We start from the raw sequence: 19,809 nt of genomic DNA on the forward strand, positions 1-19,809 counted from the left end.
GATGAACAAACTGAATAAAGGCTAAAGTTTTACCTAGCATCTTTAGAAAAGGCAAGAATTTAAATCATGCAAATGTTTAATTGCAAAAGCAAGCACTCTTACCTTATTGCTATAAAATGTAAATTCAAATGTCCGTATGTAGTATCTATATTATACTAAAAAGGTAACTTTGGTAGAGGCACTAGAGCAAGTTCTAAACTAAAGTTAATAGATGAAAAGAGGCCGGGCATGGTGGCTCACGCCTGTAATTCCAGCACTTTGGGAGCCCAAGGCGGGCGGATCACGAGGTCAGGAGATCGAGACCATCCTGGCTAACATGGTGAAACCCCGTCTCTACTAAGAAATACAAAAAAAATTAGCCGGGCATGGTAGTGGGCGCCTGTAGTAGGGTAGGCTGAGGTAGGAGAATGGCGTAAACCTGGGAGGCGGAGCGTGCAGTGAGCCGAGATTGCGCCACTGCACTCCAGCCTGGGCGACAGAGCGAGACTCCGTCTCAAAAAAAAAAAAAAAAAAAAAAAAAAAAAATAGATGAAAAGAGTATAATGGTTGTGTAATTCAAGCCACAAAGGTCTGGGTGTGAGTATGAGCACTAATACTTGCTGGTCATATTATTTTGGGAGGTTATTCTGCAAAACCACATTTTTCTGCAGGAAAACAATAGTGCCCACCTCATAATATTTTTGTGATGATTAAACAAAATAATATTTACTGTTATGCTTAGCACAGTACTTGGCACATAGAAAACACCAGCCCAATGTTAGTTTTATATTTTTTCTTTTCATTATTATTTTATTTGGTTTAGTCGATTAATATTAATTCACTTTTTTCCCTGTAAGCACTTTTTGTGCATCATAATGTGTCAGTTACTAGACAGTGAGGGAAACTCTAGAATGAAGAGAAGATTACTGTTAGGAGATATAATTTAGATGGGTTCTATTATAATGAGTATATTTTAAATTTTTATCTTTTATATTATATCAGATATAGTTAATTCTGAATTTAACCAAACTTCAGGTTAAATGAGTCGATTTGGCCAACATGTAAAGATATAAAGCAGATATCCTTCAGCAATTACAAGTTGATGCTAAGTACAAAGTTCAAGTAACAATTGCATAAGGACACATGTTAGTTTTTGAAACACCTTTAATTTTCTTTTATGATTAAACTTTGCCTTTAATTTTCTTTTGTGATTAAAATAATTTAGTAGAGTTCACTTTTATTAATTTTTTATGTAATTATATATTGTCTATTTTAGAAGATAAAATAACTGAATGTATACCTTTGTCAAGATAATTAAACAGGCAACTTTCATTGTACTGTGTTTGTACTAAGGCCCTTGCATGCAGTCATATGTACTACTCATTTTAAGCACATTTCGTCATTTATCTTTTTCAAAAGAACGTCCAGTTACATTAAAATTTATAGGAGGAGACATTTTCTCCACTTTATCATTGTAACATTAACAAGGTCTTTTGCTTTGAGTTGGGATAGAAGAGAGGATTGCTGTAGCTTTCCTCTGAACAAATTCTCTTCAAAACAAATAAAGAGCTCTCTAGTCAATGGTGATTATTACACAAATGGTTTTATCATTGGCGGCTTCTTTTTAAATAATCAAAACCATTTCAAGAAAAGCATAATGTAAAACACCTCTGGGAAAAGTAACACAGGTTTCCATTCAAAAATATGTGGCAAGAGACTCAATCTCATAACCTAAATTCTATATAAAAAAAAAAAATCTCATGGGCATCAAATGTCAAATGGAATGCTGCTAGCTCCAGGAATAGAAAATGAAGCCTTCCACTAAAGCAAGAGGGTAGAATTTCAATGTCACAGAATCTGCAAGGATAAAATGCATTAGAGCATGAATGTATACTTTAGCTAAATATATTAAGTTTTAACAGATGGGCAAAGAAATGAAAGCATGAAAAATTGTATTGTCCATTCAGTTTCTATATAACTAGAGATTATAACATTAATGGTAATGTTGAAAAAAATCGCTTTTTAGCCTTTTATTTAGTAAGGAAACTTGAAAAAATATCTTTTGGATAAATGTTGTTCACTTATTAAAATATTATAAATTAATGGCTGCCTATTTTCCCAGAGTACAGAATTGGTTCTAATATGCCAAGGAGAGTGGTATAGTAGAAGAAATAGTAAGCTAGAAGTCAGAAGAATTGGGTTCTACTTAAGGCTAATTTCTTCAACTCTAAAACAAGTGCCATGTCTTCTACTTGCTCTTCTTTATAAGGTAACCATATGGTTAAGAACACATGGTACCTGGTAAACACTCAATAAATGTTACTCTCTTGCACTAAAATGTGACCCACAGACCAGCAGTATTGGCATGGCATGGGAGCTTATTAAAAATGCAAATTTGAGGCCCTATCCAGCTCTAATAATCAGAAACTACATTTAAACAAATTTTCCAGGTGATATGTATATCCACTAAAGTTTGATAAGTACTGTATTAATGAATGTTATAATAATAAATAGTAGTTATAATTCCTACATATGTTTTGCTGAAAATATTTAAGTGTGCTTTGATGTATGTAACATGCTCTACAAATGTGAAGGATAACAATGGTGGTGGTGGTGGTGGTGATGATGATGATGATGATGATGATGATGATAAATGGAGGGGAAATAATGAGAATGTTGGATTAGCCCTTAATAAATATTATAGGCATTTCTCTCCTGCCGGAAGCTATAAAATACATAAAAACTTTCATGCTTCCCAAGAAAGTGAAGACAGTCACAAACTACTCTCTATGTCATGTCACTCTGAGTAAGACCCACACAAAAATCTGTGAGGTTAAATGTAGGTGATAAATAGGGATAGCAATTTAGGGGCTATAAAACTGATCTGAGGCTGACGAGAAGAAGGAAAAAGCAAACAAAGAAGAATCTCACAAGCTCAATAATGATGTGTGTGAGTATCTACATTTCTCAGAATCACCAGTAAGAATGATTTAAAATAGAATATGGCATCCATATAAATCATTTGAACAAGGAGTGTCCATTCATAATCTCATCAGTAATGGAAGCCCTACAGAATATAATGAATTTCATTGCCTTTGCCCCAGAGTTGAGAAATATCCTGGAAAAAAGAGCACTCTTTCTTCCTCTAGCACCCAGCACCCAGGTTAAAATAATGGATTAAGCCACTATCACTCAGAATAGCAATCAGAGGTAAGTCTTTTCTAAGTTGGTATATATTTTTTCCTTTTGCTTGAAATAATTCTAATAACATCTAAAATGAATGCAGATGAAGTATATGTTTCTATAACTGATGGGGCATGATTTTTGAAGGTGAATGGAGCTGAATTCAAACTGTAGCTGGGCCATTTAAAAGTTGTGTAACATTGGGTAAGGGATTTAATTGCTCCCTCCTGCATCTTCCCTGGCTTAGGGGAGAGGGCCAGATAATTGCTCCCTCCTGCATCTTCCCTGGCTTAGGGGAGAGGGCCAGATTTGAAAAGGGTTTTCTGAGTTCCAGAGTAAAAGTGAATTGAAATGCTAATGAAGTATGTACTTCATAAAACAAAAATGTGTTAAAAAAAAAAAAAAGTCTAAAAGAAAATGATCCTGGGAAAGAAATTAATATAAATAATCCAGGGCTGAATGAGTATCCTGAAATTATTATCATAAATTAATACTCATAAAAGTAATATAGCTTTTTTCCCACAAAAATACTCTTATAGTCTTCAATATAGACAAAAACAAGAATAAGGAGTGATTTATCAAACACTTAAAGGCAGGCATAGATTCTTTTTCTGATGCAACATGTGACTTTAAGAAATGAAATGGAAAATGCTAATATTTAAAAATCCACACACAAACCTTTTTACTTCAGGTAGACAATGTTTGCCTCTGAAGCAAAATGCTTACCAATGTTCAACAAAACAAAAAAAATTTGTAAAATTCCTCATCAGGATGATGCATCAAAAGAAGACAGTACCACACAGCAAACACAAACACAGAAAATAAATTTTTTAAAAGTTATACTCAAACAAATCACACACATTTGCATGCTACACTGCAGATAGCAAACCCTTTTCTTGTTGAGTAGATTCTTTCTCAGAGAAATAGATGAAGCATAGTCACTGGCCTCCAAATCCTATAATTATCCAATAACATAATGATATTGACACAATTATAGCAAGCAAATACTTCCCCATCCCTTTTTTCGCCATCTCCCAGCTCACCAGAATGTGTATAAATAAAACAAAATAAACAAATTTCTAGGAAAAAGAGTTAACTTGACAATTTCTAAATTGATAGGCCAATGTAAATTACAAATAATAAACTGTACAGAAAGACTAGCAGTAATTTAAGAAAATGGTTACTTAAAATATTTCTTAGTAAAAAATGACATAAAAGCATCAATTTCATGATTCATAATTGAAAACTCTTTTTAAGCTTGAAAATAAAGTATAGATTTATGATCTTAAATTAAATTGTAAAACTTAGCCCCATAAAAACACTCAAGATCATTTTAGAAAACGTGGTTAAATTATTTATTTAAATGAACATTTGAAAAATTACTAAACTTACTGTTAGGAAGATTATTGATTAATAGAGTCCAATAACTTTTACATTTCGGTGAAACTGAAAATAGAAATACTTTCACACCTAGAGCCTTCTATAGCTATATATATTTTTAACTCTACAACTAAAAGTTAATTTCTTATAAAATAATTATTGGTGTCTATTTTGTTTACAGACTGATCAACTACATACTTTTGAATTCAAGAAAATACTTATGTTCATCTTTTTAACTTAAAGCACAATCCTAAATATTTTAAAGGAATCTAATGAAACTGTTATTCATCTTAATGTATCAGAGTAATGAAAAGAAATGTTTCTCTTGTCACTTATATGCCAACATGGTTTGAACAGCAGGGGTCAGAGTGAATATTATATATAGACCTTTATGGTTACAACATGCTCCGCAGACCACACAAAAACCTTTGTTATGATACGACATAGAATTCTGTAATCACTTAAAGTACCAGTTTAACTTCAACAATGGGAAAAATCCTTTTAATATACTGATGTATAAAATTTTATGTCAATAGATCTCTAGGCTAATTGGTCCAATTGCATCATAATATAAATCAATTGTTCATGTTTCAGATTACATACCATAATTCTTCACTATCTTAAGTTTATTAATAGATAATTGAAGAAAATGATATAATTTACAACCTAATTACTATTTATTTTTCCTTCAAATTCTGAATGTGAAATTTTATTATTAAATATAGATACAAATGGGTGACCTCATGTTAATCATATATCATATTTTCCCATATTCTTAAATAGTTTCAAGAATATTATCTTTGGACGGCATCTATGGATGACTACAATTTGTTTAAGCTGCTACCAAATATCATAGGTTCCAGCTATTTTTTTTTTAATGTTTCAGTAGACATTTCTGGTTCCTATCTCTACTAACTGCCTTTTAATACATTTTTGGAAGCAGAACAACTTGATCAAAGTGTATAAATACTTCTGAGATCTTTGATATAAAATTGCCTTCCAAAGAAAGCATGCCAATTTCCAATTTTCTTCAGCAATGTATGGAAGATTCTGATATAATATATACTTACTAATACTAACTATATAATTTTCTTAATTTAGCTATTTTTTCATAGCTTTTATTCACATCTACCTTATTACTAAAGTGTCCAACATTTTAATATCTTAATTGGATTTGTATAAGTCTTTTGCAAATAGGTTCTTCATGTCCACTTTTCTATGGGTTTATTTCTGAAACATTTCAGGATGTAGCGAACATATGATCTAAGAACTGACATTTTACAGAGGAAAAATTATCTCTAAAGAATGTCACAGAGTATAAATTACAGGTTAAACCCTGTATGTGGCACAGGAGGTTATCTGCCAAGCATAAAAGAGACAAGAAGCATGACATAAACATATGGAATTAGTTGCCCTCCCTTCTCCCCAGTTCATCGCTTGCACACCTTCCCTCACCCTCTGAGGTTTCTTGCCATTAGCTGTTGTGAAAAGAGAACAGTGAGTTGTGAATCAAGATCCTCTGACAAATAATTGTACAAAAAAGCACTGCAACAGAGGGTAGCATATCAGTTGCCACAAAGATAAGGATGCTTTATGCAGGCAAAGACCTTTGAACAGCTAAACACAGAAGCCTCTTCATACGAACTCAGTACAGTGATCTACTTTATCATTCAAACACATTTTTCCCGTTCATCAGAACATCTTTTCATTTTATTTGCTGTTCAAAACACTAGGACACAAAGGATGTGTTTCATCTTCTGTGCCACTGAAATGAAATCTTGAGGTTAAAAAAAAAAAAAGCCTTGCCCCAAATTTCCTTTCAAAAGTGAAGTGTGAAAAGACATCAAGCAGAGGACACGGTGTTATTGTTGCAAGAAAGTCAATTCTGCAAGTAGAGTCCAAAGTCATCAGCAGCGGCTCAATCTCTCCCTCACCCACAATGACTAATTAAAACAAAACAAAACAAGGAGAAAGGATTCCACTCGTGGAAATGGAACTTCTTATTGTCCTTCCTCCTGATTATCATGAACATTTATGAGCACAGCTGTTTCCTTTCTCTGACTAATCCTAAAGTCAATGACATAATATTGACCCCCTTCTATTACATCCCTAGAGCCTGTTATATAACACTTTGGGTTCTATTCTGAGCAGGAGAAATTGCAAATTTATCTTTTCATTGAGCAGCAACTGGAAAACCTAACTAATTAATTTAACTTGGTAGTGAGAAGTTTACAAAAGATTTTTAAATTTTTATAGCCTTTAAAATTTGTACAAAAATTTTTATACAATTATATATATAATATATATAAATTATGGGCTTTTTATAATGTCAGAATATATTTTTTCAAACAGGCTGAAGAAGTAGGCCATCTAAAAGTTCTTCCTGACATAATTTTATTTGCTATAGAGTATGCATTTATATACCAGGGTCATTATATAAGTTGCTTTAAACTTTATAATTTTAGGGTAAAATGTATTATTATTTGAATGGGGTTTTTAAAAGCCATCAAAGTAAATACACATTAGAACTCTCACCTATAGTGCTATTTCTAGCAGAGAGGATTTAATATTAGATGGACTCTTCTTGGTGTCCACAGGAAAATTTCATTAGTTCAAACAACAAAAAAAGTCATGGACAATGAGAAAATGAGACAAGACCATATTTACATTCATAGCTTTTATTAACCAATTTAGCCTATAGTAATCACTGAGAAAGTGCTTCTTTAATGAAAAATTGTACAATGAACAAACTAGCAAATTAACGATAGTTTCCCCATGTGATTGTTCTTTGGCAATTCAGAGGCACTGTAGAATTTTAAATCGTGATGTTAATTGTCCACACATGCAGAGTGTACGCCTTGTTACTAAGATTTGATTTTATGGCTACATATTTTTACAAGATCTTAACATTTACCAGATCTTGTAAGCAATTTTATTTAATTGTTTGTGCAAATAATTCTTCTACACCCCCTTCCTATAATCCTCCACTCACATGGTTTCCTACAAACCTGAAAGTTAAAATTGATCTGTAAATTAACCACAGGACTGAAAAACAGGTATTATCCATGTACGCACACATCTTCCACCAAATTTTTTTTTACTTTGATATGAGGAAATTGTAATAATAATCAAAAGCTGATTTATTTACTGAGCATTTCACGAGCACACTATTGTGTACAGCAGACTACTGTGAGATTATTCTGTTTCCTTTTTTTTTATTCAGGTCTAGTATATTCCCCCAGGCTAAATTTATGCTGTTCTCATCTTTGCTAAGAGAATTTTCAGAAATTTGATGGTATTTCTTTGCCATATCACACCAACTCCTCTGAGAACAAATACAGATTTCCTTAAGTACATAAAATGAGTAAGATTTCAGCTGTTTCCATAAATTTCCTAGGTTACGCATGGGAATGGGGCCTGGGGCAATAGGCATTTTGGCTGTTTGGAAGGTAATTTGTATACTTGTTCTCTCTGAAGGATGCTTCCTTACTTCGATACTAATATTTGGTATTATATGACCTATTAAATTGATTTTTAAGGCTTCAGGCAAAAAGAAAGCAAAGTTTTTTTCTCTAGATGTCTCCTTTCTCAACTTGGTTGCATTTTGCAAAAATGAGCCTTTAGTTCTAATATTTTACATATTTGAGTTGTACTGTGGTGGAGGCTACATGGAAAGTTTGAACATGTTATCCTAGTGTATAGAGTGGTATTGAAACACTGAATGCTCCAATGTATGTTTTCTTCCAAAGAAATAACCTCATTCTATGATTTGGAAGTGACTTTGCCTAAATTCAATCAGAAACAGCTACAGAAATCTACGCAGTTATCTCAGTAGGTGTAGGCACTAAGGTATCTGTCTTTTAATTCAACATCTTTGATGATATTAATCTCTTGTTATCTTGCCTGATTTTTAACTCACTAAAAAATAAATAAATGAATGAATAATTTGTAGTTTCAATAAAGGTAGAGCTTATGGGCAATAGCGTTTCCATACTGTTGTAGAGGTGAAAAGACAAGAGTGCTCTCTATGGCTAGAACATGCACAGCTACCCTTTAATCCAGATCAAAGCCTGGTGGTAAAATTTGGCCCTCTGTTTTCCAAATATCCACAATTTTGCACCAATTTTGCACTAATGGCCCTTATATTTAGCTTAAAGAATTGTGCTACTTCTGTTTCTATTCTTGTATCCATGAGGTAACCAATAGTAAGAGGGCATATTCATTTTTCTACCTTCAAAGTATCAAGTTAGCAGCAAACCTGCAAGATTTCAACAAACTCATACTTTTTAAGCTAATAATCTGCAAAATGACATCATACAAAAAACTTTTTGATGGCTATACTGACAAAGACAAAAGATAATTTATCTTATCAACTAAAATTCTGAAGTTAATACATACCCAAACCTTCCGATTCAAATAGACACGTTTCATCCACCCCTAAATCTCGGCACCAGGATAAGAAATTTGCTGTATTGTCTCGGGCAAAAAAGGAGCCCGAGGGTGCACTGGCTTTGCATGGGATCTTCTTCAACGGTAGATTCTGAAAAATAAAGAAATTCATTCTAGGAGAAATCTGTCAAAGTTAGGACGATGATGTTTTAAAAACATGTTTTCAACAAAATGCTTTGGAATGACCTCATGCCAATAAGTAGGTTTGCAAAGAACCCTAGAAAGGAAATATAATGCTATTCAATTAACCTGGCAGTAAGGGACTGAAAATCTGTTTCTGCAAGCATATATCCTTTTCTTTTTAGTACCTAGGAGTAAAGACAGTTAAGTACTTTTCTTGGCTTAGGCTGCTGCTTCTCTTTCTCTTCTGTAATTTTTATGGCCTTCCCTTTCATCTAAGCATTCTATCAGTATTTTTCACAAAGTACTTATAAATGTATTTCTCATTGGTGAAAGAGGAATGGGAGAAATACAAATATATTATATGAATATGATATACATATAACATATATACACCTGCATTTTTAGAGGTATAAACACATACTGTAAAAATTACACAAGAATTATAAAGTCAAAAGAGAGCAGCGGAATTATTTGACATCACAAGTCTCAGCCATCAATACCAAGAAAGGAAAATGTTAAAAAATAATGTAGTGATAACCTTTGCTGGGTGTGGTGGCTCATGCCTGTAATCCCAGCACTTTGGGAGGCCGAGGCAGGAGGATTGGAGTCCAGGAGTTTGTGACTAACCTGGGCAACATAATGATATCCTATCTCTACAAATAAAAATAAAAATTAGCCAGGTATTGTGTGCACCTATGGTCCCAGCTACTTGGGGAGCTGAGGCAGGAGGATTGCCTGAGCCCAGGAAGTTGAGGCTGCAGTAGGTGTATCATGTAGTACATGGTGTATCATGCAGTAGGTGTAACCTTTATCATGCCACCGCACTCCAACTCAGGTGACAGAGTGAGATGTTCTATCAAAAATATAACGTTCTACAGACTTTTTTCCAGACTATTTTCTTTTAAACCACAGGATATAGTGATAGCATATAATACAAACATAATTCTGGTCTGAACTCTGCTATCTGACCTTGAAATGCATGGTTTACATTCTGCATCATTTCTCTTCTGGGATAAGAACGTGCTTAAGATAAGGGTGGGGTTGAACCTGGATAGACTTTTCTGTTAACCATCTCGTAAAATTTTAAGCAGGAAATCTCCCTTGGAACCATACCAAGTGTTATCTTTTTTCTTTAATGGAACATAAATTATGTCCATGACATTCCATGAAGCTGAAGAATGTAATTCTTTGTGATGTGAAAGAATGAGCATGCCGGCGACAGAGCGAGACTCCGTCTCACAAAAAAAACAACAACAAAAAAAAAAAACAATGAGCACGCCTTCGGGTGAGCTAGGCTACATAGGACTTTGCCTCAACAAGCAAAAAAATCAAGGGAGAAGCACTTTGTGATTAAAATTTATAAAATCTTTCTTATATTCACAGTGAACCCTTAAATATAACCAAAATATTGTTGATTGTTGAACTCATTTACAAGGATGGTTATAAAAAAAGTAAAATAATGGCTTAGGTGGATTGGTGAAGCCTGCCAACATGCAACTCTTACTGGAGTTCTTACTAGAGTTCCAGGGATTTTGTGGTAATACATAGTAACTTAAACATTCAGTTACCACATCACTCAAAATGGGTGTCTGTCTAATCTCAAAGATCCATCTCTTTGTTGCAACTCGAATTTGATTTAGGATAGATATAATCAAAGTTTCTGCATAAATACACAGATATATACTTCAGGCACTATAGCTATATAAACCATATATAGGGTTACCTATATAGCAATATTTCCTTAAATGATTTTGTCCAGACATCAAGTAATGGTTTTCAAAAGAATGCTTTCCTAGATGAGTTATAAAAACAATCAGAAATAGTGTAGTATAATGTTTCCCTTGTAAAGTATTAATAAACATTAATTAGTATGTATTAAAATTAAAATATAAATTCCTTAAATCTAGCAATTCACTTCTAAGAATATATTCTACACATAAAATAGCATTCATGATTAAAATATATGTACAAGTGTATTTGTTGCAACACTGACTGAATAGCAAAAAACAAAAATACATCAAGAGAGCTGGTGGAATGACATATAATATGTAAATACAATGAAACTCTATGCAATCATAAAAAAAAACATATGTACATGTATTGAACGAGAAATATGTTCAGAATATACTCTTAAGCAGAAACAAATTTGCAAACAGATATTTGTTCTATGATGTATCATTTTATGATGTATGTACATGCATACACATTAGAGTGTGTATACACATGCAACATAGATGGCCATAAAGTTAAATTGCATGTAAATATGTTGTGATACATATATAAATATTTACATGATTATAGAATGTAAATTTAGAAATAATTCAAGAAGGACATGCGTAAATTGATAGTAATTGCCTTTGAGGAAGGGAATTGATTGATGTATCAAGGAACATTTATTTATTTTATATAATTCCAAAACAAGTAATAGGATTTTCAGTGACTTTTAAATTTTGACAATACTACCAAATTTTAAAAAAATCAAAGTAGTAGGCAAGTTATCTCAGCCAAAACATATTATAAAAATAATCTGCTGAATAAAATCTCCAAGAGATGATGGTAAAGCTTTTTTATGACATGAATAAGGCAAAAACTATGTTTAGGAAAAGAACAAGATTAAATCCAAACAATGAGCCACTTTAAGATCTACCACCTATATCCCTGGTGGGCAGAAAAAAACTACATGTGAAACCACTTCAAATCAATATACGAGTTTGCATGTAAAAACTATAATCTAGGAACTATAAAATAATTCACATAGCTACAGCCTTGCTAAATGACATGAGGTACACGACCTATGTGTCAAAAAGGAACAAAATATCCATTTTGCACTGAAGAAGCAAAAAAATTGATTTGACACTTAATCCACCAAGGGGTACATTTTGAAAGAATACGCACAAGTGATAAGCCCTCAAATATCATTCAGCCCACTCTTGAAGAATTTACAAGGACGGCCACTGAGCATATAAATGAAAACAGCATTTATTTTCCCTTTACAAAGTCATGTGCCTATCATATGCCAGAATCTCAGAATTTACTTAAAATTCAATGCAATCATATTGGAAGACAGGAAAGTCATTTTAAGATAAATAAAATGAAAGCTGGCTATTGATACTCCAAAACTTGGGAATTCCCAGTGTAGAAGAATTTAGCAGTAACGCTGATGTAACTACTTGGCATTTAAGTAATTTATGGGGTATTTGCTTCTGTGGAAGAGCTGTTAAATTGAGTGTTCCCATGCCAGCTGAAGACTTGGAAATAGTAAACAGTGTGAGTAGAAGCTTCCAATTTTCTTCCAGATAAAACATTTTATTTGAGGAATTTTTAAAGTCACACTCATTAGTCCTATCAAGTCCATCACATATAACTAGAAATAAGGATCCCTGCTCATCAGGAATTTAAAAGAGAACATTCAATAGCTCACCTGATATGTTTGCCATATTAGTTTTCCATTAACTGCTCAATTCTCCAAAGAACTGCAACATTTAAGTTATATGTTATCTTTGTTTACTCATGAAAGCTTTTTTAGACAATATGATGTCCTCAAAAACTAACTGATGAATGAATGAATGAATTGTCAGACTGCCTCTCAAATCAGATCATAATTGACTTGAGAACAGGATCAAATACTCTGTATTAGAATTTTTACATCCCCAAGGGACATGTTCCCAGGGCCTTCAAAATTTACTAAGTTAATGGCATAACTATGCATAAAATGCCTTCCAGAAATTCAGGAAAGCATAACTGAAAAATTTAATACCTTCAAACCTTTTCTGAAAGTTACTGAATATGAATAATGAATAAAAAACAGTCAAGCTGAACCTAAATTGGATAGAAATTTAGGCTCACTCACTCACTAGCAAGAGTCATGCTATATTGTACAACAGTGTCCATAGTGTAGGATTCAATATTTTGTGTTAGCAAAATGAGAAGTTACTACCAATAAGCTATTGGGGTTTTGTGCAAGCAGTCAATAGGATAAATAGTAAAATTTCTTTTATCTCTCAGCAAGATTAATCCAACATACATACTTATAGCTTCTAAAATACTTATAGATTGGTTGACTGACCTGTAAGAGAACAGTTATGCATTCCAAAAGTGCCCTTCCAATTCCCGTCAGGAAACAACCAAGATTGGTGGCAATAAACAGAAAAAAATTAAATTTTCTTCTAAAGTCTGTTATTACTAATTCAATCCACTGCCTTTCAGATTAGTTTCCAGGTAGGACTCTGGAGTCCAATTACCTGAGTTCAAATTCAGCTATATTTCCCTTCATTCTATGATTAGGAAATGTACTTAAAATCTGTATTTCAGTGTCCTCTACTATACAATGTTCATAAAACAAGATGTACACCCCATTGGCTATGTATATGGGGGTGCAAATTAATTAAAGTGTATCAGTAAGTGTTCAAAAAAGGTCATCAATGCAAGTAAAACCATACTGAATATCTGATTTCTTTCTCTCATATTTTCTTGCCAACATTGCATTATTTCCATTATGGGTACACGAATTCAGAAATAGACTGCCAAATAACTCACTTCTTCCTATCTTTACCCTAAATTTGAACCTTAGCTTCTGAATAGTTTTCTAATATAACTTTCTACATTGATAAAAATGTCCTATATCTGTGGTAACCAATATGGTAGCCATTAGCCACATGTGGCTATTGAATAGTTGAACTTTAAAGCATTTATTTCATTTATCAACTTAAATTTAAATAGCCACATGTGGATAGTGGCTATCATATTAGACAGCACATTCATAGTGGGGAAAGTGAAGCTATAATTTGGAGTTTTATAAAGTTTGGTGTTTGACTACCTGACTAGCTTCCCTCCTAAAGCATCTCCATGTCTCTCAACTCCCATCAAATCCAGTAGTTACCCTGGGTGTAGTTACTAAGACATACAAACATGCAAGTCATTTTCAAATATTGTACATATATGCTGCAGTATGTCCTAGTTATGGTGTTATGAAGCGCATTCATAACTAATTCTATTTATAGTGTTGTAATAATCTGCATCTGGAGAGCCGGATCTTATTTAGCATTATACTGCCACACTGCCAAATGTGGTGCTTTACACACAGCAGGTACTGACTTACTTTTTTCTGAAAGTTGTGGTGGGGTTGGGGAGGAGGGTACTTATGTTGTAAGTGCCTTCAGTGCTCTAGGTACACAACATTCACTTTCATATGGATTGTGCTATTTAATTCTCAAAAAAACACCACCAAATGAATTGGGTAGCTAAGAGAAGCCTCATTTTCCAGATGAAGAAACTGAGCTTATGCACAGTTCAAACCAAATCATTTGGTCTCTTGTGCTCCTACACTTTCAACTGTTCCATGATAGCCCACCAATGCCTTGAAGGTAATATATTTCACATTTGATTTATTTCCCAAATGTTTGTCCAGGCAGCATTAAAATAAAGAATCATATATTCTCTTTCACCTATTCAAGTCAAGAGAAAAAAAGACTGAGAGAATGGTATCTTTAGTTCCCTTGCATTGTGCGAACTGAAAATTTAATACTAGTAGTTTAAATAATTCATTCTTCACAAAAGTTTGAGTCATACTACTCCCCTTGATTACATCAAGTAGACATTTGAGATATAAAACAGAAGAGATACATAAATGAAGACATGAGGCTTGCCAAGAGCTAATATTTTTTCTTTTCCAAAGGGTATATAGAGTGTACCGTTCAAATAGGCAGGCAATAAAGTCACTATTTCCATGATGGAATTAATGTTTCCGCCTGTATCCCCTTGCTACTTTTAGTTTCACTGTATATTTAATAGAAAAATAATTTCTTTCAATAAAATTATTTCCTTGAACATTTATAGTATCAAGGTATCTAACCATAACAACCAAGTGGCTTGAAAAATGATGAAAATATAGTCTTTAAGATAAAAATTATAGAAATGTTTAAAAAGGGAAAAAAACCTTTGTGGTACCCTAACCCTCTCCTGGGGACTCTGCAGTAAGACCCTGTGCCTCAAGCAGTGAGCTATGATTTAGGACAGTTGAACACACTAAGCTTGAATCCAAAATTGACCCTTTCTCCTTTCTCCCTCTCCAAGATAAATTCCACTTTATATAGAACAGATCTTAGATAAAAATTTTAGTGCAATATTCATGCTGTAATGCCATAAGAATATTCACATACACAAAAAGGAAATATAAAACAAGTTTCTCAGAGCAGAGTTTTAGTACCCCTTCCTTCCTCTAAAATCATGAAATTAATTACTTAACTAACAAAGTTGGCAAATAAGTACAGCATTTTGAATTATCTGAAATCATCTCTGGTGTAATATAAACTAATGTTTGAAATGAAGGTCAAACCTAGTCCTCAAACCTCAGGCTTACAAGACGGGCAATAAAAGTTACTATGTAAATAAGTTGAAAACACATCTACTAAAAATCTGCCCATGGATGCTTATAGCAGTTCTATTCGTTGGAAACAACCAAGATGTCCTTTAGTAGATGAATAATAAAGAAACGATGGTAAAGTCAGACAATGGATTATTCAGTGCTAAAAATAAAGAGCTATCAAGTCATGAAAACACAAAGTGGAAGTTTAAATACATATTACTAAGTGAAAGAAGCCAATCTAAAAAAATACTACAGACTGTATGATTCCAACTACATGACAATCTGGAAAAGGCAAACCATGAAGTCAGTAAAAAGATCAGGGGTTAGCAGGGAGGGACGGATGAAAAGGTAGAGCATACAGAATTGTTAGGTCAGAGAAACTATTCTGTATGATATTATATTGGTGGATACACGTCATCTGTAAAAACCCAGACTGTTTAACACTAAGAGTGAACCCTAAAAACTATGGACTTTGGGAGACAATGTGTTAATGTAGGTTCAATGACTGTTAACAAATATACCACTCTGGTGTACTTTCCACTCAATTTTGCTGTGAACTGAAAGCTTCTCTAATAGGTGAAATCTAAAAATGTTGAACTCATAAAGTCAGGGACTAGAACGGTGATTGCCCAGGGGTAGGAGAAAGGGGTTGAGGGCTTGGGATATGTTAGTCAAGGGTACAGTTTCAGTCAGCCAGCATGAGTAAGTGCTGGAGATCTATTGTACAACCTGGTGACTATTATTAATAACAACGTATCACATAATAATTGTTAAGAGAGAAGATTTTAAACGTTCTCGTCACAAAAAAATAAGTGGAGTGATGAATATTTTAATTACCTTGATTTAATCATTTCATAATGTATGCATATATGAAAACACCACAAATACACCATAAATATATGTAATTTTTGTTACACATTAATTATACCTTAACAAAACTTTAAAATAATGTCTACAAAAAGGTTACTATGTCATTGATAGTTTGAGAAGCATCAAATGCTTCACAAAGGAGAAAGTATAGGAAGTTTGACAACAAATGCATTCCTTCCATTTTTATATACTGTATGCCTAATTTATATATATATCCACATGGGAATCATCATCAACTATGAAAAGCTTCTGTTCTCCCCACTAATCGTTTGCATATGAACACACTGAGATTAATTTCTTAAAACCTCCAAAAATCTAGTTCTACACTTTAAAATTAAGTCAATTGGTGAGCCTATCTAAAAATTTTAAATAGAAATCTCAGTGTTCATAACGAGGAGTAATAGAAAGATTTTAATATTATTATTATTATTTCAATAGTTTTGGGCAAACAGGTGGTGTTTCATTACATGGCTAAGTTCTTTAGGTATAATTTCTGAGATTTTGGTGCACCCATCACTTGAGCAGTGTACAATGCACCCATTGTGCAGTCTTTTATCCCTCAACACCCTCCCACCCTTCCCCTAAAGTCCCCATTGTCCATTATATTATTCTTATGCCTTTTCATCTTCATAGCTTAGCTCTCACCTATAACTGAGAACACACAATGTTTGGTTTTCCATTCCTGAGTTACTTCACTTAGAATAATGGTCTCGAACTCTATTCAGGTTGCTGTGAATGCCATTATTTCATTCCATTTTATGACTGAGTAGTATTCCATGATATATATATATATACACACACACATACACATACACACACACCATATATATATATATATATATATATATATATATATATATGACACATTTTCTTTACCTACTTATTAGTTGATGGACATTTAGGCTGGTTCCATATTTTCGCAATTGCAAATTGTGCTGCTATAAACATGCATGTGTAAGGGTCTTTTTCATATAATGACTTACAAGAACCTACTATGTATATCAGCAGAGGTCTGTCTAAACAATGGTGTGTCTAGATCAGCTGAGAGTCAAGTCTATAAACATTTGTGATTTTTAAAAGTATGGATCTTAACAGCTTACAACTGAAATATTTTTTAAGGACTAGGTCAAAGAAAATTCAAGGTTACCTCTAAAGCACCTCCTTACTCATTTGTTTATGTTTCCTTGAGCAGAAATGAAAGGTGTGGCATGACAGGGAGCCAACAAGGCTCATAACCCTCAGGTACTCGTGAAGGTAGAATGCACATGTGTGTAAGAAACAATGATGTTTCCCCAATCCTACTCTTTCGTGGCCTTTCCACTTGCAAAACAAAGCACCGCTATCCATCTATGTCCTCAGGTAGGAAACTCCAGACCAATCTCCCTTACCCATTCTATACAATTTATCACCAAGCTCTGCCAAGTCCACCTGGTCTCAATATATCTCAAAACTATCTACTTTTTTTCCCATTCCACTGCCACTACCGTAGGATAAGTGGTCATTATCTGTCACCTGAGCTGGGCAATAGCCTCCTGACTTGGGTGGTTATTTCCGCCTTCACTTCTCCTTTCCAATCCATTCTCTACACTGCTAATGTTGTCATTTTAAAGGAGTCTATCATGCTTCTGTTTAAAATGTTAATACTTCAATGGCATATTGTTATACTTAAGATAAATGCCAGCATCCAACAAGACTTAGCTTTGGTCTCATCTCTTGATTCTCTTGAGTTATGTGCTAGTCTCCAGACATACTTGCTTTCCTTTACTTCCTCAAAGTCATCATGCACCTTTATATCTGAAGGCTTTCACGTGTGCAATTTACTGTATTTGGCACACTCTATATTCCCTCTCTGCCTTGCTTATTCCCATTCTGCTTCAGAATAACCTAAAATATCCTTTGTACATGACTAATTTAGGTCTTCCTCTTAAAGCTGGTCATGTATGTACACTTTCTTGTATTTGTACCCAGCAGTTGAAATTCACTGTTTGCATACTTTTTAATTACCAGCTTAATGTTATTATCCCTTGCTAATCCACAAAGGCACAAAGCATGTGAGCATCCAATATTCTGCCTTGTATATTTTAGGTGTTCAATATGAATGTGTTGAATAATCAATTGAATGTTTTCATTGTAATGTATGTTATGGTCAAACAAAAGTGGAGAACCACTGGTGGGTATCACTTATTTAGCACTTGCCATTGATATCTATATTATTATATGTTCATATTTTATGTACCTAACTAGACTGCAAGTTCTTGGGGAGGACCCAGTAATGCTTTAGTCTTCTTTTATTTATCAGATCTTGTACACAGTTAGCATTCAATAAATGTTTAGCAGTTGAAAAGTCTGGAAAAGCATTCTTGAAAGGCACTTTATATAGGTTGGTCAGGGAAAGCCTCAGATAAAACATGACATTTGAGCAGGGACATGAAGAGAGTGAGAAGCAAGTCATACACACCCCTGGGAAAATAATACTCTAAGAAGCTAGGAGAACAATTGTGAAGGCCCTGTGGTGGATGGGACCTACCCGTGAGGTTCAAAGAATTGCAAGGAGTCCGGTGTGTGCAACAAAGTCGGATAAGGGAAAAGTTATAATAAATGAGATCAGAAAGGTCACCAAGGAACAGTGCATATAGAGCCTTGTAGGCTATCATATAGATTTTGGCTTTTCTCCAAGAAAGTTGAGGTGCCATTTGAAAAAATTTGAGCTAAGAAGTGGCATAATCTACCTTGACTTTTAAATTATTTGATGATTTAATACATGTAAAAAGCTTACTCTGAATGACACGAAGTAAATACTTAGCAAATGTTTGCTTTATTATCATATCACATGGCATTAATTAAGTCTGTGGAAAAAAAGAATCATATATCTACTTTTCAATCTTTGAACAATTTTAAATGTAGCAAATATAACGACATAGGACAACATATGGTTTGGTTCCACACATATATATTTGCACACACATTCATTAGATAAGTAAAGATTAATCTCTCCTGTGTTAATCTTCCCACTGCATTTTGTTTATTCTGTAAAAATCCACTTATTCTGAGTTTTGTTTGTTTATTAGAATATTCCTTACTACAAGAAAGGGTTCTTTTCTGGGAGAATCATGAATTTGAGATGAGCAAAATATATATATATGTATGTATATATATATATGTTTATTTTCACTAGCTTCTAATTGAAGTTTAATATCCCTTCAATTATAAATGTAGACAAAAATACCACAGTAGCTTTCTCATTGGTAAAAATTGTAGAAGCTTTTATTTCATATTACAATTGTTCCTGATATCTGGAAACACTGGGTTTACTCCCTTCTCTACTTTATAACTATAGGATTTATTAGAAGCAATGCCAGATTAACCTTTTTAAAATATAAGCACATTATTTTAAATTTGTGTTTAAATGTTGATTTTTAATATTGAAATAACTGTATTTTAATAAAATTGGTTCCCTTTAT

The 19,809-nt window shown here is 33.4% G+C and overlaps 1 protein-coding gene across 3 annotated transcripts in view; it reads right to left on the reverse strand.

The window, feature by feature from the left end:
• The window catches only part of GAS2 (growth arrest specific 2), a 162,543-nt gene that overhangs the window by 77,760 nt on the left and 64,974 nt on the right, over positions 1-19,809 (reverse strand). For all 3 annotated transcript variants that reach the window (XM_032166398.2, XM_032166396.1, XM_032166397.2), the window contains one exon: positions 8,941-9,082. In XM_032166398.2, the coding sequence (XP_032022289.1) occupies positions 8,941-9,082 (142 nt within the window). The remainder of the gene's footprint in view (positions 1-8,940; positions 9,083-19,809) is intronic.

The sequence above is a fragment of the Hylobates moloch genome, unplaced genomic scaffold, assembly GCF_009828535.3.
Source record: "Hylobates moloch isolate HMO894 unplaced genomic scaffold, HMol_V3 SCAFFOLD_11, whole genome shotgun sequence".
NCBI lineage: Eukaryota > Metazoa > Chordata > Mammalia > Primates > Hylobatidae > Hylobates > Hylobates moloch.